We start from the raw sequence: 23,535 nt of genomic DNA, 5'->3' as shown, positions 1-23,535 counted from the left end.
ACCCGAGAGAGCAGTCGTAAGTAAAGTCCATGCAGCGCAGAGGCAGTTTAATGTGGTTTGTGATTAACAGCAAATGCATGCACCAAAACCAGTCTTTGCATTTCCTTATCACGATTCCCTTCATCTGGCTCGCAGAACAAATCCCGGTCACACCTCTGCACTTTCCCACATAGGGGGACGTAAATCGGGGAGTCCTCAGGGAAATGCCAGCCGCACTGACCTGGGAACTGCCTGTAAACCAACACTTAGTTAACGCTTAAGGCAAGAATAACCATATGTATTACATCACCCTTCGATTGAGAAAGCATAGGTGTTTGTCTGTGTCCCATATGTTTCTACAAAAAAATAAAGACACGATTTCAATAAAGATGACAGGGACAATGAACAGAGAAGCGATGTTGAAGAAAAAGAACCGTTATTATTTTTCAGCACACGCAAAAACCCATCTGGTTAGGATTGAACAGGATTACTTATAATGCAAATACATAAACCACGCTGGGGTTGATCCCGCATTTGTACGAATGAGCCAGATACTTACTCAGACTAAGATTTATGTGAGGCACAAGCTATATGATACTGTAGGTTTGTTATCAACGAAGAATGCAATTATTGCGAAAAAATCAATTTGGGTTCGCCCTCTTGGAGCGGCAGTCGAGCAGCTTGCGTTTTTGGCCTTACCGGTCGGGATTGTGGTATTCATAAACCGTGCTTTATACCGAAGACAGCCAAGTGTCTTGTTTCTTCCTGACAAAATAATATGACAAAAACATGGATTAATGGCTGTTAAAACGGCGGCATGTCTAAACATTTGCTTTAAAAAGATCGATCATAACCCCGGTGGGACTGCCAAAGCAGGATTCCATTTGGTTGTTTTTCGGTCAGAGATCACATCTTGTTTAGGGGTTGCCTTGTATTATCTGGTGCCGAGTATCAGTTAGTGGCCGACACATGGGCGTTGACCTTAATTGGAAGAGACGCAGATCTAAACAAGAAATAGCCGGGGAGATGCGCTCTCTTTGTAATGCATCTGGAAAATTTTAAGGGCCCTAAAATACGACAAAGTCTTCAGAGGAGAATGTCGCAGGCACTTTGGAAGCGAATGCGGGGCAGCCACGCTATTCATCAAATCAGAGAGAAATCTGCTTCAGCTTTCACGAGGAAAGGCTTTCGGTTATCATTTGCTGTTGTGACAAAGTGAAGTCATGCTAAGGTTTTCTTTCAACTGTCATTTCAATCAATCAGGCGGGCTAAGAGAGGTAAAGTTGAGTCGCTGGAGCTGATTGGATAATGAAGTTGTGCTTTTTCCCCACAGGCATCTGGAGAACAATCAGATCAGTGTGATTGAGAGAGGAGCATTTCAGGATCTCAAACAGCTCGAAAGAATGTAAGTATCTGTAACAGATTGAAGAAATGATTGTGGGAACAACTAGCATTGTTTTTTAAGTAACGTCCAAGTGCATTTTATGAAATCTATATGAAAATCTATAGAAAAGAGAAAGCAATAATGAAATGTCTTTATATGTTTATTGTTTCCCCTGAATTTTTTCCTAGAGATGACGACAACTCGCATGTTGTCTTCGAAAGTTTCTCATAAGTTCTTAAAGTCGAAAGTCACAAATTTCACTATGAAAGCATGACCAAGTCTTTGAAAACCCAGCTTAGGTCATTTTTTGGAGGATTTGCTGTTTTTAACATGAAATCATCTACATAATTAAAGAAAATATAACCTTCTTTGAATACTATAAAGAAAAATATATAAATATTGTGTCATCGTTTACTCCAGTTGTTCCAGATAAAAATGTTTTAAAAGATGTTAATAACCAAACAGATCAGAGGCACTATTCACTTCCATAGTATTATTTTTCTAACCGTGGGTTCACACCAGCCCCGTTTCAAAATCGCGTTTACCACGCCTAGTTTGCCGCTTAAAGCCGCACGTGAAATTCTAGTCATTGAAATTTGCAACATGGGAGGGGCTTCTGCGACTCCGCTCGCTTCCTGTAATCACGTCACTACTAGAGCAAGTTCCTGATTGGTTAAAGCGGCGCGTTTTCCCCCAAAGTTCGAAATTTTCAACCCGCACATTTGCCGTGGCAATGCTCAATTTCACCATTCGTGAGAACTAGACGTGTAAATGAGGCGAATTGCGTCTACCGCGCCGCACTAAACGCCTCATTCGCGCTGCAAGACCTCCAGACGTACGTCAACGCGTCTTCACATTGACTTAAAGGAATAGTCTACCCTTTTGCCATATTATACTATGTTATTACCTCAACTTAGACAAACTAATACATATCTATCTTTTTTCAATTCCTGCACTGTACAGCGCGTTGTGAATGTGTTAGCATTTAGCCTAGACCCATTCATTCCTATGGTACCAAACAGGGAAGCCACCAAACACTTCTCATTTAACAGTCTTTAAATAGGGAAAACACAGGAGTTATACCAGTAAGTATGGTGCCACAAAATAAAACTTTTTTTTGGTACCATACCAGGAATTAATGGGGCTAGGCTAAATGCTAACACATTCACAACGCACTGTACAGTGCACGCATTGAAAAACGATAGGTATGTATTAATTCGTCTAGGTTGAGGTAATAACATAGTTTAATATGGCAAAAGGGTAGACTATTCCTTTAACATTGAAATCAATCGCACTTGATGCCTCTACCGCGGCTGGTGTGAACACGGCATAATGCTGTCTCTTGGCAATTCGTTTGTATTTTGCGAGGTGGCTAATTCGTATTAATTCCTACGACCACATTTGTACATTTTAATATGATTTGCCTAGACCCCGTTACGCTGTAGTTAGGGGCGGGGTAATACGAATTAGCCATCTTGTAAAATATGTACAAATTCTTGTAAGATCAGGCTGTATTTTTCCAATTTTCCAATTTTCCAAAAGTCAATGGTGCCCCGGATCTCCTTTTTACAAACATTCTTCAAAATATCTTCCTTTAAATTCAGCAGAACAAATAAATGTATACAAGTTTGGAACAACTTGAGGATGAGTAAATAATGACAATTTTCATTTTTGTATGAACTATACCTTTAAATCGTGTCAAAGATCAAAATCAATAACTGAGGTCAAACTTTGATGCTCCTAATCTCAACATTAGATTGAGACTTTAGCCTGGATTTCACAGATGGGGGCACACATGACCAACTATGAATGTTGTTTTAAACATATTTGATGCGTTTAATACATTTAAAATTAAAGTAACTTCTGAGCAATAAATGTCTGCTGAGAGAATATATGTCAGAGTTTATGAGAACCCTGAACGTTTAAGTTTAAAATGTTTTCACAAAGTGATTTAAAAAGTCAATTTAAAAGTCAGTTTGCCCTTTGACATCTGGGGAGCAGCCATTTTCTCATTTCTGGTGAGAATCTTCACACTATGACCATTGGGTCAGACTAAACATGAAAGCTATTACTGCATTAAGACAAGGTCAGAGAACGTCTGGACTGTGGTTTGACTGTCTTGGTGTCCCTGAGTTTGTTTATGTGTGACTGTCTCAGTAGGCTACACTTCATGCTTTGTAATTGTTTGCATGGTTCTGTTTTTAACCGAATCTATTGGACGCTCCTGTCACGTGCTTGTGACAAACCATATAAGCATAGCAGCATTAGCAGCCATGACGTAAATGTATTTCTGTCTGCATGATTTGTGCGTTTGGTTTATATGAATCTCAAGATTATTCATTGTCACCAGTATTTGGAATTTCACAATGTTCACCTCAGAGACGCCCAGGACGTCAACACACATCCTCTCTGTCCGACACCCCAGTGTGACTTTTTTTAGTTGCTGTTATTGTGACCCAGCAGACATATAAACATAAGTAGCTTGTCTGACCCCCCTTTGAGAGCAAACAGACAGAGCTTAAAGTTTTCATGCTGCATATTGTGACTTCACATAGTATTTACAGTATAGGAATCCTTAGTTTATAGGCCACGGTTCAACAAAGGTCGAGTTTTGAGGTAACACCCCCTTTGTTTTTCCAAATCCTGACATCAAAGCATGTGGACAGATTTGTGGAGCGCCTTTACAAAATTTCACAGCTGTAAAGTTAGGTAGAATGGATGCCTCTGGACATGTTGTGTCGGTCGGGGTCACGTCTGGAGTTGAGGCCTGCGAGCTTTAACTGAAAACTTTATTGCTCAGATGTTACTCTCTTAAAGGTTAACAATATTAATGGAGTCCTCAGTTCCCGTGTTATATTTGCGTATCAACTTTGACTTAAAATTTCTTAGGAAACATGAACATTTTGAACTTTAAGAGGTGGTTTCCGGGACAGGGTTTATCTTAGTCCCAGATTAAAATGCATGTTTGAGCTGCCTTAAAGGATTAGTCCATTTTCTTAAAAAAAATCCAGATAATTTACTCACCACTATGTCATTCAAAATGTTGATGTCTTTCTTTGTTCAGTCGAGAAGAAATTATGTTTTTTGAGGAAAATATTCCAGGATTTTCTCATTTTCATGGACTTTAATGGACCCCAACACTTAACAGCTTTAATGCAGTTTAAAATTGCAATTTCAAAGCACTCTAAACGATCTCAAATGAGGCATAAGGGTCTTACCTGGCGAAACAATTGTCATTTTTGGCAAGAAAAATAAAAAATAATTGCGTAATGCCGTGGATAGGTCACGTGTTACATATATGAAACACACATTGGTGGACCATTTTAAACAATAAACTGACACAAGACATTAAGTAGTGTCATTTGACATACAACAACGTCGGAACGCTCCTCTTTCTCCACACTTGTAAACCCCTGGGCGTAGTTTTGATGCGTCATCCGTGACCTCTTGGCGTGATGACATATTACATGAGGTCGCGCTGGCACGTCACACAACCGAAGGAAGACGAGAAGTTGTGGTTTAAAAGTGCATATTTTTATTTTTATTGACAAAAATGACAATCGTTTCGCCAGACAAGACCCTTATGCCTCGTTTGGGATCGTTTAGAGTCCTTTGGAACTGCAATTTTTAAATGCATTAAAACTGTTAAGTGTTGGGGTCCATTAAAGTCCATGAAAATGAGAAAAATCCTGGAATGTTTTTCTTAAAATACATAATTTCTTCTCAAGTTTTGCTTGTAAAAACTACTTAAATGTCCTAATATATATAAGGCCTAGTCCTGGATTAATCTAAAACCAGTTTGGGAAACCGCCCCTAAATGATGAGAACTGTGAAACTGTGAAAGAAACTATATGATTAAATGTGGGTGTCAAACGCTAGAGAAATGACAGAGAATGTACATAAGAGATCCCCAGGGCATGTTCAGGAGATGAATAAGGCAAAATACATAACTCACTTTCCATTTAATCTGATTTCTGCTGAGAAACAATTGAAATATAAAAGACATCTAAATTGCAAATAGTCAAAAAAGCCAATATTGCATACCATCTCTTTTTTTAAAAAAGAAGTGTACTTTGCTTCTTCAAGATAAAGGGCTAAAAGTCAGCAGTGTTCCTCCTCCACATACCTTTGGTTAGCTTCATGACCCTGCATCCTACTATTAAAGGCCTACTCTCGTGATAAGGGTCATCCTACAAAAGCCCACAGTTTATCTGGCCAGTCTCATGTGAGTGACAATAGTCTTTAAAGAGCAATGCTGGAGATAACCTAGGCCATCTTCAGAGGAAGTACACATATTTCCCATCCGCCCGAACACAGCTGTAACCTCTGACCTTAGAATGTAGCTTTTGGTCAGTCTTGATAGTGACCCACCTCCTTGCTCTAATCAGAAAGACAGATGGGTCATTTACATTCATCTTGTCGTCTCATCCATCTAGGTAGTCCGTGCCAGTTCAGACACTCAGTCGATGTCAAACAGCCGTTCCATCTTTGTTTACCTTTGTTGGTTTTCAGTCTCTTTCCGCCTTGGATACTTGAATTTACCCACCCACATGGAGTCACACACACACACACACAAACTCATTCCCATCGATCTGTAGTTCTCTTAAAGGTCAATCTCGCGGTGCTTCCCTCAACTTTTTATGCTCGTCTCATATATCATGTTGTTCCTCCTGGCTGTAGTTGTTCTGACCACACTAACTCTTGCCCTTTCCCTGTACTCTTTCCCTCACAGCCGCCTCAACCGGAACCGGCTGCAGGTCCTGCCGGAGCTGCTGTTCCAATCCACACCCAAGCTGGGCCGGCTGTAAGTCACCACTTCCCTTTGATATCTGTGCCTGGAAAAGCTTGCGGTCAAACTTCCCACTGTTTTAATTTTGATCATTGTACTGGAAGAGACCTTGCTTAAATATTTGACTTTCCCAAACACTGTTTAAAGAGCAGGCTGTCAGTGCCTGAAATTCTCCGTGTTATTTCTCCTACCCGTCCAGATGTGATTCTTTAAAATGGTCGGAGGGTCTTGGGCAAAGCTAATGTGACATACTTTCGCTCTGTGCTTCTAATAGAGAGGTGAAGGTGGGAATGTTTTCCTTGGACAAACTACATTCTTGAATATTTTCCTAATCTGCTTTGAATCCGAGACAAAGCTGCACTACAGGCTTCGTTTTAGCAGTCAGGAAGGGTTCATTTATGAATTTACAGTCATTAATGAAACTATCGTGCTCAGGTTGGGCCCTTGTTGTATACTTACAAGTATTTAGTTTGGAATGCTTTGCACCAAATCGACAGGCACATAAGCAGTTTCTGAATGTTAGATTGACCCTAATGTCGGCATTTTCAGCTGATTGAGACTGGCTGTTTGAAATATTACACGGATACAATTGTCTTTTTTCTTCATTCACAAACTGCAACAGTTGGTGTTAGCTGATACGCGACACATGGCTGATCACAGAGTTTGGGACTTTGCTTACAGAAGTAAGATTCGCTTTTACAGCATTCACAGAGCAGACTGGTATGTGTCCACTGGCGTGGAAAAATTCGCTCAATGCTGCCAAATTTGTCTGCAAAATGTACAGCATTGTGGTTGTCTTTAGTTTGGTGTATGATGACTTTAAATACATGGTCAAGAAAGTCCTCTTGTATGCATGATTACAGTTGGAAGAAGGCTAACTTTATCTTAGAATGCCCAAAGTATATACAGTGTCAATTTATTCCACTTTTTTTGAAAATTGTCTCTTTCGCCGCCAGCATTTTTCATGATTTTCACAAAAGTTGAATGCCTTCCAGAAAATGCTCCTTTTTAAATATATAAACATCCAATATATGAATTAAAAGAACAGACCCCCTGCTTTCAAACAAAAAAATCTGTTTCATCCTACCTTCATGTGTTCTGTTTTTATCACCTCTCAAATATGTGTAGGTTTCATCAAAAACATCAATTTTTGAGCAAAAAGCTGAGATAATTTCATTTTTGTGAAGGACTTTTGATAGAGATCAGATGCAGAGCGATCTTTAAAACATACACAGACATACAGCTGTTTGCCCTAGGGTAATATTTCCGGGTTTTATAAGTTGCGGAATAGCGCCACCTGGTGGATAATAGCGGCATTGCGGATTGACGAGATAACTCGTCAATGGCAGGGAAAGAGTTAAAAAAGTTAAAAAGCACTTGTAAACTGAATACAGTATAGTAACAAGTAACAGTTTTAGGTACTGAATCCACCGATAACGTCAACACCCTCAGCAGATTAAAACACTAGCTTGCTTTTTCCACATAAATTAAGCATTTCCTACATTTTTTATGCTCTCGCCTTTCAATCCCACAATCCCCTGCTTCTGAACTCCCATTGAAACGCTTTGAAAACATTCATACACTTCACATAAATTTTTTTACTGGATATTAGGGACCGTCAACGATTTTACACGTCAATGATTTCAAATGTAAACGGGAAAGTTTTTATGTGGTTTGGCGGTTAATTTACACGACAACGGCATTTGCAGATCCTGAAAACGCAAACCTTTGAAGACGGATGTCAAAAAGTGCAAGTTTTTGATAATGATGCCTTGTCCCTGTCTAAACTACATTAACACAAATCTGTAATAGCGGTGACGTCATGCGCATGTGTTAATTCGCATGTGCGAATATAACCGAAATAACAATGGCCGCCTACTGTGTTTGTGTCTGTTAACGCTTATCCAACAAAGTTTACAAAAAGCTCAAAAACGTATTTGTCTCTTAGTAGATGAATGCGTATATACTTAAAACTGCGGATTTAGTCGTCTTTGCGGATCCATGTAAACTCGGATGTGTATTGGAGATTTTCCATTAACGCATAGGAAAAACATTTTGGCTTTTCACTACATCGTTGTCGTGTAAGCACAGCCTTAAGGGCTCGTTATAGTTGTGCGTAGGTCCTATGGCTTAGCCGCGACGGCTTCGGTTGCGTGTCAGTTTTCACATATACTTCTGCGCTATCGTCCGCGTCGCCTTGCAAACACACATGCAGACCACTGGTAGGCAGTATCCACGCGTGTAACACCAGTAGCAGTGCGACCGTCAATGAAGAAGCAGCTTGGCCAGTTTAACCCACAAACGAAGAAGAATCAGAAACTTGTTGTGTATGTTTTGAGAAGAACGGCAGTGATGGAAGTAAATAAACAGGGACTTGTGTTGCAGTTTGAGTTAAATCACTTTGTTTTCATTATCGCAAACGGAAATACCTAAGATGCATTTTTTTTGTACCTGAGGGGAGGGGTTCTAGTAGACCAATCATAGCACTTGCGGTCCACGTAGAACTGACGTGCTGTTTAAAATTTGGCCAGTTGAACTTCAGAGCTACGCACAGGCTATGGATAACCTACGGTGTAGACCTTACGTACGACTATAAATTGGACTTTAGTTTACAGTAAATCACATTCTTCCCAAAAATTTGGATTCAATCATCTGCTGTTTGTTTCCTCTACCTGTTTCCTGCTAACAGTAATGAAGGCTAGCCAAGGTTGTAGTGGTTTATGGTGACGCTTGTAACCTTGTCAGGGTTCGTTACGCTTGTTGACATTAGCGCAATGGGAACGGTCTCACCTGTAGCCTTCCTATTTAAAACCGCAAGCGTGGCCAGTTGAAGAGAGCTAACCAACCGTGTCACACATGGAAAAGCGTTAGGTAGGGCGAGGCAGGGACCGAACATGGCCAGCAGGCCTGGAAACACTGACTGGGGTCAGGGAAAGGTAAAAAGCACATTTTAACGCTGAGTAAGACGGAGGAAGAAGTCCAATGAATTGGGAGCAGAGGGCGTTGCGGATGAATAATGAAGGAGAGAGAGCGGATGGTAGCCGAGCGTGGTGAGGTGTTGTACGATGGGACATACAGACAAGTCTGCGGGCCGTTGGGGAGACGTGCGCAGAGATACAGCGCTACGGCTGGCGGAGGCAATTTGTGGTCGGCGCTCTATGCAGCCTGGAAAGACTGCGGTTACAGTTACAGATTTCACTGTGTGGGTTCAGAAATGTACCTCACATAAATGCAGACACACACACAAGCTCACTTACATGCTTGTATAGTTGGCCCTTCCTCTCCCTGTTCTTAGAAAGATATATGAGTCTGTCTAGGCATCTTAACCGCTGATGTATAATGAATGGAGAATGACGAATCATACTTGATCATATTTATTAATAGTGTAGCTAAATGTGTCCCTACATTAAGTTCACTTCCTGTGCAGAAATGGGCCCCAGTGTTGGTACTGCAGGATATTTCGGTCAGTGATACCCTTGAGACCCGGCCACTCCCTGCCATTACCCCAAGCTCAGGTTGCACGTGATTGGTGCATTAAGAGGAATTGGGAAGCAGAATGCATCATCTTGTCTTATGTCTCCTTCCCCTCAGCCAAATTTAAGCATTCCCTCTTTAATCTTTCCAGGGCAATTATCCCAAGCAGTTAGCCTGCATGAAATGGCCGTTGAACAGCAGTCGTGGCCCTTTATGACTTTACAGGTCGATTAGACCCCAAGTTCCCAATTGGCTTCCAAAGTTGTGTCTGAGCCAGGGCATCTCCCTCCCTCTGAGAACGCAGATTTGTTTGGTATCACGAAAGAGGACTTTGTTTCTTCAATTTTCTTCCTCTCGCTGACAAGTTTGTTTTCCTTTCGAGAGATTGTTTTCTTTTATCGAAAAGAAACAAATCGCTCTCCCACACATCAAGTTCTCTGCCCGTGCACTGCTCCGCTCCTGTTGTCCTAAAGTGGTGAAGTTCAATGCAACAGATGGGCAGGGGGTCTGGACCTCTCAGCCTCGCAAACACAAACCATCCCTCAACTTCGCCTGGTTCTCAAACATGACTCCAGAAGTCTGCAAACTCTCTCAAGCCATTCAGCTCATTGGTTCGCTTAATGAGCTCTCAGTAATGCTTTCCAGAATTTTTCAAAACAATTTTCATTTTTACAGCACATTCTGACATTAAATAATAAGTTCTGACAGCACAGCTACATGATTGGCTGATTATTTATTATCCCAGCCTTAGCCCGCTTAAAATGAAGCACCATTGTCCAGAAAAATGATAAAATATCTTTTTTTTCCTAATAAATATTAAAATATCTAAAAAAATATTTTTTACATGCAAAGTTTACTGGAAGTTATGTTTGGCTCACAAAAGCTGTTTGTTTATGTTGTTGCAGCTAAAATCTTCTATATATAACTTAAGCTGCATACACACCAAATGCACATTTTTTTTTCGCTTGAGTTGAATATTTTCAGCCTGGGTTTTTGCGACAACCACACAAGTTTGCATCTATTTCCGTCTATTGGCGTCTTTGCATTGACTTTGTATGTAATGTACTCGTGCAAATCATTGAATTTGCGTTTTATGTGTACGCCCTGTTTCAATGTAAACAAGTGGATATTTTAATACTGTAAGTCTTCTTAAAGGTGCAGTGTGTAATTTTTAGAAGGATCTTTTGACAGAAATGCAAAATAATATACAAAACTATATTATCAGGGGTGTATAAAGACCTTTCATAATGAACCGTTATGTGTTTATTAACTTAGAACGAGACGTTTTTATCTACATACACCGAGGGTCCCCTTTCATGGAAGTCGCCATTTTGTGCTGCCATTTTTCTACAGAAGCCCTTAAAGGACATTGGTTTTTTACTAAGTTGTCTCCGATGATATGTTTGTCCGGTGGCGGCTACCATAGCTTCACTATGTGTTTCAAAACCGAGGGGTGAGCCGTGGACTAAGCTGTTGGTTGCAATTCGCAACCTCACCACTAGATGCTGCTAAAATTTACACACTGCACCTTTAATCTGTTTCATAGTCAGTCAATGTATGTCTTTTAAGCTTATAATAGCAATAAAATAATTCTTAACAAGCCACAATTTTAGGGGATCATTCATGTTTTTAAGATACAGAACAATTTAGCTATATGAGGACTACTAACTAAGGCTATTTTTATACAATATAGTAAAAAATTGTACATTTTTGCCTTTATAAAAAAAATTCACATACAGACTACAACGCAGTCAAAAAGCTCCACGTTTACTCAGATCTGTAATACATATGCCAGGCCAGTAGATGGCGATGTTACCTTGTAAAGAAACAACACATGTCTGTGTGCATTCTTCTACAGAGTGATAAATATAAACAATAAAGATGGTGAAAGCATCAAACAGTTTTGTTTAGACAAACGATGAGGTAGGTGTACTACAAGGGACCCTCGACTATAAAGCAGCAAAACAAAAATATTTTTATTGGAGCGTTAATGAACTCGAGGAGCACAAACACGGTCCTGGTTATGCTTGTTGTTTTGTTTATGCTTACTTGCATGCCTATAGATGAATTACCACATACGTATGATGTCACCATTATCGCAGATTGGCATTTACGCAGTTTACACGGAAGATATGAAAAACTTGCCCCATGAAACCCGTTATTGAGACTTTGCATTTTCAAATCCCCAAAAATGTCACTGCCATGTTAACGAACAGCCTTTTTCGTTAACCCCCCCCCCCCGCCCCCTTCAGACCAGCAGCAACTTTCACGCTCTGTGTTGCCCGTCTGTTTCAATGACGTCCTTAGGAGGCGTTTCTAAATTTGCATCAAGTTAAACTTTTCTTAAAGCAACACCAAGGAGTTTTTTTACCTTAAATTAATGTTTCCAAAAAAGTTTCAGTCGTTCATCCTCTCGAAACAGGGTGAACGGCACTTTTACATTCGCTTTGCAGCCCTCTATAGGCCAAAACCGCACTAAAGAAGTTTCCAACCATCGGGTTGCGGTACTGTAGTTCGAGTGAAAACTTCAAAAACTTGCTTTATGGCAGTGGAGCATACTCGGCAGGTACATATAAAAGAAAGATGCCGTTACCTAGCGTACATGCAGCTTTTCAAGTGTCATCATAGCGAAGCCTGCAAAGAAAAGGAAGGGTTTCATTTCGGAGGAGGCAAAGAAAAGATAACTGGAGCACGATAGAGAAAGAGCTCGAACTAGAGTGAAGATAGGGCAGACTTATACTTGTTTGCCAGAGCTGAAGGAGGCTAGGAGTTGCAAGACTGATGTTGACCTGGCTTTGCTGTTACTAGACTTGTGTGATTAATACCGGTTTACAGACACTAAACATGCCGATCTTTTTTTGTACAATGCATTGTAGATTATTTACGACAGTGGTAATGGACAAATCCCCTTCCAACCTGTAGGGGGAGCAAAGAGCAAAAACTCTTTAGTGTTGCTTTAACTTTGTCCTGTTGTTGGACATGCCCACTTCCTGTCGCCAGCGGTTACTGTCGCTCGTGTTGCCAGAAGTCGGCAAGCTTTCATTGAAATGAATGATCATGTCTATCTGCTACTGCTAGACGCTGGTGGTCTAAATGGGGCTTTACTGTTCATCGTCGAGAAAACTGCCCCCAATACTACCAATCAGTTGTTGCTTCAGTGCTGCTGTTTAAATGGCGATAAACAAGTAATAAAGAATAATGGTGTAACTCTATTGCTGTGATTACATTGCTTTGTAAAACTATGCAGTGTTTCTGTTACCCACAATAGCCGGCTAATAATTCGACATGCCTCAAACACGTAAACCATAGCGCTCCATCTCAGGGCTTTCAGAAGTGGCCTACTGATTGTTTTCAGAGAAATGAACCTCAATCCAGCCAAGCGTCTTCCAAAATAGGGCTGTGCTCAGCCGGTTTCGAAAAGCTAGACAGCTTTGTGATTTACTCCAAAGACATATTTAGATAAATACAAGCTACAAAGACTTTGGAGTCCTGACAGAAAGCCAACTATATACAGAAAGCTTAACTTAACTTTTTTCTTGAATGGTGCTGGTTTCCCATGGCTGTAAGCAGATTGATGTGCATTAGGGGAGGTTGAAACTCACAGTTTGGACTATAGGTGCTGAACTAAGATATGGATGAGGTAACCCCCAAAATTTCTACCAGAAAATATACAGAACTGTGCAAAAGTCTTAGGCCACCACCACCAGCTTTGTTGTTCTAACAAAGTCTATCCATAATTATTTTTCACTTTTTTATTAAGATACAAACAGAAAATACAGGAAATTTGTACACAATTAAAAACAGGCATCAGTCAGTATTTAGTCTGATATCGCTTTGCATTAAACACATCTTGAGCTTTATTGAGGAGAAAGAAGTCCTGAAGTCATTCGATTAGTATTAGAAATTAGGATTTAATTTCATTTAGGTTTAAGAGATCATGCAGTTGTCTGCTATTGTCCAAGTGTAAGTGAAGAGTTTACATTAAATACTTGACACTTAATACAGTATACTGTTTTTAATACTACATACAAATTGTCTGGTTGTATTCTAATAAAGAAGCTGAGAATGTATTATATAGACTATTTCAGCAGTAACAACATAAACAAACGACTTTTGTGGTCAACACGTAACTTCCGGTAAACTCCGCTAAGAATAAATAACAACAAAGTACTTTAAATGTAGTTTATTTATATAACAAGCAAAATAAACAACACGTAGAGTTTAGCAACTAGTCAGACCATTAAAAAAATGAAACCGGAAGTAAAGTTCGGACCAGACACGCAATCGCGTAACCGCACGTGCGTCCGATGAAAGGGTCTATAAGATCACTATACCATTGCAAAAACAACAAATCTACTGGTGGCCTAAGACTTTTGCACAGTACTGTCTATTGTAGATACTACACTCTTAAAATGAATGTGTTAAATGAACACATCTTGTGTCTAGTTAAGGACAACACATCTAGTGTGTTGTCCTTAACTTAACACATCTCTGTGTTATTTTTGGAATAACACACTTTGTGTTGTTTTAACACATCTTGTGTTGTCCATTTCATTTATTTAAGCTCACAATCTACACGAAATGACACACAATGTGTTAAAATAACACATAATGTGTTAAATAGTTTAACACAAAACAATGTGTTAAAATTAACACACCCTTTCTTAGAGTGTATAGAGGGAATGCTAAATAGGGAGAGTGTGAATTGTGTGATAGCAATTCATTAAAGAGTTATAAATACATGTACTTATCTTGCAACACATCTGTTACAATTGAAGTTCGATTAAGGTCAGACATTTTACCAAGTGTACTGACATGTAACTATTCAAAGATAAAAGCATACGGCTCCAGGGTAAAATTCAAAACGGACTATAAATTGCTAGCAGGAAGTAAACTTTCTGAACTTTTGAAAAAAAAAACTGCGTACTGAAATATGGAGGAGCCGAATGCAGATGTGCTGGGTCAGACGGCACTCGTATTCTCTTCTACACCGCAATCTGTAGTTGGGAGCTGAAGGCAAAAATCTAAAATGCTGGCTATATATTTTATTGGACAGGAGGTTTATGAGTATGTTGTGCGCAGTGAAATCTCCCTTTACATGTGCAAGTAATTTAGCATCCAAATAAAGGAAAATATGTGCGATAGGGGAAATGTTTAGCTGGTAAATTTAGATATAGTGAAAGTTAAGGCCTCTGTTTCACATTGTTGGCAACGTACAAATAAACCCATTAGCATAAATGCTGAAGTAATTTTCTGAAGTTGTTTAGGCTATCTTTTGTTTACAATCTGTGCAGAAACTAGTTGAAACATATTGTCTATTTATAGTTTATTTTTCCTGTTGCTGAATCCGAGGGTTAAATAAAATCATGGTAGATTTACAAGCTGTTGGCTTTCAGTCTTATGATATATTTTCCTCTTTCAGGTAGATGGAAAGGTTTCTGAAAGGTCTAGTTGACAGGTTAACTAAAGTCGGAGAAATGGTAGCCTGTGGGAACCCTGTTTGTTGTATTTATGAGAGAGATGAGGTTGGTTTGTAAGAAGAATAAATCTCTGGCATGGTGTGGGGCCCACGGAGCCACCCAGTGTCCCAAAGCTGCACTGCTATGAGTGTTGTTCTGAAGGGATTTGGATAACATCTTGTACTACTGGTGCCGAACAGCCCCGTGTCACTTTGTACACAGACCAAACAAAGAGAGTAAGCGTGAGGAATCATGGGTCACTGAGTAATGCAGACGAAACTGGCAATTTACTTTGTTTTACCAAAGTCTGATTGTTAAAAATGAACCTAACAATGTGGCTGTTTTGTAATAGCGCTAGCAGATGTTTTCAATACGGAGTATGATAAGATAAATCTATGAGTCGGAGATGGTTTGGAAAATGATGTTTTGCTGCAGTATTCATGTTTAAAGATTTCCTGCTTCTTTCTACAACAAAACCAGAATCATAGTTTCCAGCAGGGTTAGGGGATAGCCCCCCAATAATTAAAACTAGCAATTACCCCCCCCCCCAATGTTTATACATTGATTAAGGAAAACATATTTATGTTTGGCACTTTAACCCCACCAGGGCTCGACATTAAGGCTTGTCCGCTTGTCCGGGACAAGTGGATTTTTTGTAGGACAAGTGTAAGAGAAAATTAGTTGTCCGACTGGACAAGTTAAATTTCAATCAATGTTACTTTACGTTATGTGCCGTTAACGACAGAGCAGAATGCGCAGCGCAAACACAGAGCGGAATATTGAACAGAGCGTGGCACGCCGACACACACGTTTACATGTTACTGTTATTGTTACTAAACAAGCTGTGCGCGCATTAATCCTGATCGCCGAACATGTGTGCGTGCTGCGCCTCAGCGATTTGAATCTGACAGAGTTCGTCACTGTACATTAAACATCCCACACGAACATTACAGCGTAAATGCTAGGTTTAAGATTAGGGATGCACCGAAATGAAAATTCTTGGCCGAAACCGAAAACCGAAAAAAAGGAAACCAAGGCCGAAAACCGAAAGCCGAAACACCGAAAGAAATTATGCCAATTATTAGTACTACCATTGCACTTATGGTATTTTTGCGTGTAATAGAAATGGAGTAAACACACACAATTTGAGAAGAAAATTAAGCCAAACAGCATGTGGCATAAACAAACCCAACAGTAATATAGGCTATCTGCCTCCCATCTGGAAAAACTGGTGAATAGGCTACTAGTGACACATCAGGTTGTTAAAAGTTAAACTGCTTGTTTAATTAATCCTTTGGTGCTTGTTTGCCATGCAGTATACATTTAAAAACTGATATGGGCTAGTTGTGGTTTTGTTTTAACGTTAATGTTACAAAATGCTGATAAAAATGATGGCATTTTTATGCACGTTAAAACCCCGAATGGATTGAAGGCTCAGTCAAATATGAATATCTTCTTTATTTAGTCTGACATGTTTTTGTTTAGAAAGAAAATCATATTTAGCCTACCTTCTCCGGTGAAACCCGTTTTTCTCATTAATGCCAGCTCTGTGGTTATCCAGTGAGAACAACAAACGAATCTAACAAATATTATATATCTGAATTTAATATTATGTTACAAATAACGCAAGCTGGCTTGATACATTATTGCTGAGGGTGCAAAGTTACGAGCTTAATTTAACAACACTTCACAAAACGGAGCTATTGTTTGCTGTTATGGCATTTGCAGTTATCGGGTTTGTTATAACCATACTGATGCAGCGGCGGAGAAGCACGTCTAACACCCGGCATTAAAGCTCTAAACACTTAAATGAGTCTGCAATCTGAATGACCAAAACAATCAGAAATACATACATATTAATTTTCATGTATATTTTATATTAAAGTCTGTAAAAGACCGTACATGTGAAGTAAAAAAGGATTAAATGAGCAGTAGCCGTAATGCTGCGGTGGCGGATTAAAAACATTTGAATATCATTTTTCCCCATTCTAATTATTATTGCAGATCGAATATTTGACCATTCGTGCACATCCCTAATTTTAAAAGCAATCATGTTAAATGTCTGTTATTCTGGATGTTAATCTGAACGAATGTTTAGTCGGAGCTTGTGAAAACTGTACACAAATGCCCAGAGAAAATCCGCCGGTTTGGACACAAACATTACGGTCGTGGGCGGGAGTGAAACTCACAGGTTGCGGAGACCCTGGTCAGAAATTCGGCGGACGCGGTTTGAGAGAATTCTAGTCCACACCGCAGATATGTTACTTCAGACAAGCACGTGCAGGTCGCGGTTTCTGTTTGCGTCATCACATTATTTCGGCCGTATTTTTTCGGTGATAAAAGTCTTTCGGCCGAAAACCGAAAATCCACTTTTGGGCCAATTTTAGCCGAAAATTTTCGGTGGCCGAATATTCGGTGCATCCCTATTTATATATATAACAGATAATCTAGATACATTTATTCTAATAAGTTTTAAAACATGGTAATGTTTTAATGTTTTGCTTTAGTGTTATGTCAGACAATCATTGAAAAATCTTCTATTATTTTGCTTTAATTGCTAGTCCGGGTTTGGTTGAAGGCTACAGTTTGTCCGGTTAGAACAAGTATGTCTCACTCAAAGTATTCAAATCGTTGACTTTATTAAATGTGCATAGATGTGTGGTTAGTATAATGCACGCACACGCACAGTCCACAAACCCTCCTTTGATTTGAATCAATCCTGCTTATTTAAACTATAACTATTTACACTATTCAGCCGATCTCCTTTCCCGTTATCATTCATTTGCTCTATTCTCCGACACTGCGCAGACTCTCTAGCGGTACGTTTTGGAACAGTCCATATCGCACTAAATAACAGGGGTGACCGGATTAGTCCATTTATTAAAGGTGACACTTTTCTACAATCATTGAAATGTGGGAAAAATGAAGAGAAAGGCAGCAGATATAGCATCATTCTTCAGAAAGAGTAACAAGAAGCAGCCAAATTAATCTTAGTAAAATACATTTCAGTGGCCTAAATTCACATGATTGTCTGGTCTCTATAGTATTTTCAGCAATGGGAGATATAAATCCTGGTTTCAAAGTAAATTTCAAAAGTTTTATTTGATTAAATAGTTTAAAAAAACATGAGGTTGAATAATGACTATAAATTTTATGTTAATCTCAATTCATTTTAATTAAAATTCAAGTATTGTAGCAATTGTATGTTACACATTATTCTTATTAACACACCTATAATACTTAAAAGTATTTTAAGGATGGATGATAGAGATTTTATGTGCCACCAGAGTAACTGCTGGCCCCTGCCTGGCCACCACTGAAAATCCCTTGCTCCGCCACTGATTAGGGTTAGGGCAAAACACAAAAAATACATTATATTATAAATCTTTACCCGGACAAGTGACTTTTGTGCATGGGCAAGTGAAACAGAAATTTACTTGTCCGAAGGACAAGTTGCCCAAAAAGTTAATGTCAAGCCCTGCCCACTAATCTTTAAACCAAATCTCCACCCTTGTATACAAAGACAACTATGTTCGTTAGTTCAGCTTGGGGAAGGCTTAATTATTATTATAATTATTTCGCTATTGATTTCTTTACGTTGATAAAGCATTTCAAATGGCTGCTGAAAAATGTGACAGAACTTGCATGTAATGAGTTAATTGATTTTAAAAACTTGGTGAGATATCAAACAATTTAATACTTCTTCCCTGTCTTATTGCAAGTGTCATTATTCCAAGTACAAAACTGTTTAAAATATAGCAAATGATTTGTTTTACCTTTCTACTTGTTTGACAATTTGTAACCAAGCTTTTTAATATTTCAACCCCTCTCCTCCAATCACTGAGCTCTGTTTTAATATGTAATGCCCACTTTTCATAAAGTTTTCCAGTTAATTCCTGCAATTGTTATTTTAGTCCATGTGTCTTAGAAAACTCCTTTCACATTCTGATTTAAAGTGATCCTCCAGCCAAATACTTACCCTCAAGCAATCCAAGATACATGTCTATCTTTTAGACGAGCACATTTGGAGTTATTTTAGGAAATGTCTTTGCTCTTCCAAGCTTTATAATGGTAGAAAACAGGGATCAGTGAACAACGTTTGACTTTAAACCCCATAAAAGTGCATTCATCATTCCAGAGGTAATCCACACGGCTTAAATGGGTTAATAAAGTTATTCTAATGCTGCGTTCACACCAGCCGCGGTAGAGGCGTCAACCGCAAGTGATTTCAATGTTAAGTCAATGTGAAGACGCATTGACGCGCGTCTGGAGGTCTCGCGGCAGGAATTAAGTGTCTGCCGCGGTACGTGCGGTATGCGTGAATGCTGCTTTTTGTGCATTTGACGCGAATTTGCGACTGACTCCCGAGTTGAAAAATTTTAACTTTGGTGGATTTTCGCACCTCATTAACCAATCAGTAGCCTGCTTGCTGCTGTGGCAGCAGCCCCGACCAAAGTCACTCATTCCACATGAAGGAACACTTGATATTGTCCATGAGCAGTCACCCGGAGCTATATGACACACATTTTTATTTCTATAGAGACAGGAATAAAAAGGACCTCGCTTGGAAGAGTGTCAGTGAGGACATTTGGCAACCTGGTAAGTTGTAAATACATTTCACTTTTGAGTCACGTGACGTTTATTGACTCGCGCCTTTTATTTTCCCCCTGTAGTAAGATTACCAAATACAAACCGGTAACACGCTCGATAAATGCACAATCAACATCAGCCATCTTGCAAACAGAAAACCGCATAGCACTTGCCCCTCCCACAAGAAGTGGATTTTGCCTCTGACGCTCTAGACGCGCGAATGGATTCAAACTGTTCAAGCAGCAAACTAGACGCGGTAGACGCGACTTTGACGCCTCAGACACAGTTGGTGTAAATGCAGCATAAGGGTTATCGATGCGATTTTGTAAGAAAAATATCCATATTTTAAACTTTATAAACTATATCTAGCTTTTGGTAAAGACGCTATCTTGGATTCACGCGATTCCCGAAAGAGTTGTAGCGTAGTGAGCGTTGGTTGCCATGGGTACATTGCGCATTGACTCTTGTGACTCTCGGAGTTCAAGATGGCGTCTTTACCGGAAGCTACCATATTTTCTGGACTGTAAGTTGCTCCGGAGTATAAGTCGCATCAATCAAAAATGCGTCATGAAGATGAATAATCATATATAAGTCGCACTGGACTATACACTGACAAAAATAAAGGTACAAAGCTGTCACTGGGGCAGTACCCTTTAAAAAAGGTACTAATATGTACCATTTAGGTATTAATATGTATCTTTGAACTGCCAATATGTACCTTTAAAGTACTAATATGCACTCTTTGGGTAAACAGGTGTACCTTTTTCAAAGGGTACTGTCCCAGTGACAACTTTTGTACCTTTATTTCTGAGAGTGTAAGTCGCATTTATTTAGAAAATTATTTTACAAAATCCAAGCCGAAGAACAGACATTTAATCTGGAAAGGCAAGCTATTCAACTAAAAAATAGCACAGAACAGCAGGCTGAATAGGTGTCCGTACATGTTAAAGTAAAATAAACAGTTATTTACACGATACATAATAGCATACAGAACATACCTGAGAGGCTGAATAGGCTAAAATAACTTAACATAAGCCAAATCAAGTTCAAAAAGGTCTCGAAGTCATTCCACATCACTGAATCCAATGTATTACATAAATACAGGAGCAGCACAGAGCGGACTCGCACGGCTGTAGACGGTAATGGTCTTTCTTGGTTTATTTCACCAGTATGAATTAATTTTGACATGTAGGTCGCACCAGACAATAAGTCGCAGGAACAGCCAAACTAGGAAAAAAGTGCGACTTACTCTATAGTCCGGAAAATACGGTAGTTATTATTGTGTATAAAGGTTAAAATATGGATATTTTTCTTACAAAATCGCATCGATTACCCGGAAAATACTTTTTTTAACCCTTGGGAGCTGTGTGGATTACCACAGGTGAATGTACTTTTTGGGCTTCAAAGTCGGAAGTTGTTCCCTGATCCCTGTTTTTTACCTTTATAAGCTTGGAAAAGAAAGGGCATTTACTAAAACAACTCCAAATGTGTTCGTCTGAAAGATAATTGGCATATGTATCTCGGATTGCTTGAGAGTGAGTAAATCATTGGGTAATTTTGATATTTTAAGCATTTTGTTCAGTAGAAATAAAAGTAATGTTTTTTTTTGGAAACTGCAAACCAGGACATTCTGGCTAAATGTTTACTTCATTTCAGTTCACAAGACCTTTGTGTCAGCAATTGCTAACATGCAGAATGTGAGACACAGCCGTGGTAGTTCATTCATTTAAAGTCTTTACAATCATCCGTACGCTGTCCAGTTAAGTTGGTCTCTAGAGAAAGTGCTCTTAGATAGAGTAACCCGCTCGACAGAAGCAGGGGAGAGGAGAAAGGGCCTAATTCGCTCTGTTGATTGAGGGCGCCTATAATTTGGGGAATAGTTTGGGGCCATTATGTGCCGGGGTGTTTATCACAGGTGGTTCCCATGACGACCGGTTCAGATCGTAATTGGATTTAAATGGGCAGAACTGCTTGCACATGTTTTAAAGAGCAAGAACGAATGCGCTGCGGTGCCCAACAATCTTACTTTCCTTCTTTAGCAGCGCAGCCCCCGAATGAACCTTCAGCCTCTTCCTGTAGGTGAAAAATTCAACAGTCGGCCTCTTTATCATCACTACAGCTCCATTAGAATCACCCAGACACTTCCACCGTATAGTATTAATCTGTTTGGTGGAGATCTCTAATATTTTATGTTTAAACACTCGTTACAAGCACATACTTACTGTTAAGCTATAATGTGCATTTTTAGATACATAAATTGTGTTATGATACTCTGTTAGGGTTAAACAGGCTGAGATTTTTTACATTGTGAATGGTGACCAGGGGCTGTGAAGTTCATAAAATCATCCTATGTGTACTCCATACTATATGACAGGTGCATTGTATTCAAGGTTTCAAAAGCAACATGATAGCTTAGTTTGTAAAACAGACTGAAATTTAAGCTTGATTCATTGAAAAAGGATTAGCTTAGACAGTTAGACAGTAGCTAAGTAACATCTACTTAAAATGCTCCTTAAAATGCACCGGTATGCAAAGGTTTTAGCGCTACAGTTTAGAGGAATTAAAGTAATTGTGTACATTAGATGTCCCAGAGATTCCTCAAGGGTGTTAAACTATTGAACCCATGCTCAAACAGTACCCTGTATCCAGCAACCTTACTGGAAGTATTGGCCGTGTCACTTGTTTTTGCAAGTGCGAACAAAGCACGAAATGATCCCGAGGAATGTTTTTCATCCGAAAGTGCGCATCTCGGAAAAGCCTGAGTGAATAAGAAAACAAACAAAAGCCCATTACAGCATTATGGCACTCATCTCGAGTAGTTATGCTGGCTGCAGAGCTGTTGCCCTTCACACAGCCTGGAAAAAACTCTGACAGGACAGCACTTTTGCACCATGCTGCTGTGTTTACAAGAACATCTGAATCAACAGCAAGTCTAGCCTCGCTTCTGTGCTTGGCTCTCAGATAGAAACTCGTGTTGTAGATGTCGAGACTTTCCAAAACTTGATAAATTCGCCCTTTGACATGCCAGACCTTACATAAAGTGGCACAGTCAGCATGCCAGCCGTGCCAGTAGTTAAATGGGTGATTACGGTTGAGGCAGTTAGTGGAACGAGACACGCGGCTTGCCCTCTTGCACGCGTTCAGGAGCGGGTTTACAGTGAGAACCGCCTGCTCTGGTCACTTTACGAGAGCAACCGAAAGCTAACGGTCGGGGCTGCCCTTCTTTTATTGTGAACTCAATTGTCGCTTAGCTAATTACAGCTTCTTTTTATGATCCGAGGCAACGCTCACAGCCAGTCTCCTCTAGGCAACAATGCCAAGGTTTGTGGGGCGTAGGGGACCTAAGTGAAAACAGACGCCTCTCCTCAACTTTCCCGTTGTTGTTTTTCCTTTTTATCTTCCTGTGCGACTCCAGAAAGCGAGTTAGATATTCAAACCTCCATTACTCATTCTGGCCACAGCAATGTGAGGAGTTACTTGGCTGAACTCGGAGTCCAAGTGGTCGGTCATTAGGCGCCCAAAATGCACAGTTTTGGGCCACTAGTTGAGTATGCATGTTTCATTGCTATAGATACAACGTCTTTGGTAAGTCTGGAATGGAACAGGGTGTCTTTGGACATCAAATCTCGGAAACATCCTCAGATTGATTGAAACATTATGGTGCTATTTTATTCAGAACACCAATATGAACTGGGTCCCAGAAGGAGTTCATCTTAGATTGCAATCCGTTTATGTGTTTGTGTGTGGTTTGCTTTGTGTTGTTTCTGGCGAGGGCTTGGATGAAGATTTTAAATGGTTGTGTATGAGCTTACTTGTTGCTGGACAGGTGCTGGTTCAGTAATAAAATATGTAGAGAAGGT

At 39.7% G+C, this 23,535-nt stretch overlaps 1 protein-coding gene across 2 annotated transcripts in view; it reads left to right on the top strand.

The window, feature by feature from the left end:
• slit3 (slit homolog 3 (Drosophila)) overlaps positions 1–23,535 on the top strand; it is a 254,076-nt gene that overhangs the window by 64,813 nt on the left and 165,728 nt on the right. For both annotated transcript variants that reach the window (XM_073854133.1, XM_073854132.1), the window contains 2 exons: positions 1,313–1,384; positions 6,096–6,167. In XM_073854133.1, coding sequence (XP_073710234.1) covers positions 1,313–1,384; positions 6,096–6,167 — 144 coding nt within the window. The remainder of the gene's footprint in view (positions 1–1,312; positions 1,385–6,095; positions 6,168–23,535) is intronic.

The sequence above is a fragment of the Misgurnus anguillicaudatus genome, chromosome 16, assembly GCF_027580225.2.
Source record: "Misgurnus anguillicaudatus chromosome 16, ASM2758022v2, whole genome shotgun sequence".
In the NCBI taxonomy this organism is placed as follows: domain Eukaryota; kingdom Metazoa; phylum Chordata; class Actinopteri; order Cypriniformes; family Cobitidae; genus Misgurnus; species Misgurnus anguillicaudatus.
Note: the sequence above shows the minus strand (reverse complement) of the source record. Positions and strands in the feature narration are given on the sequence as shown.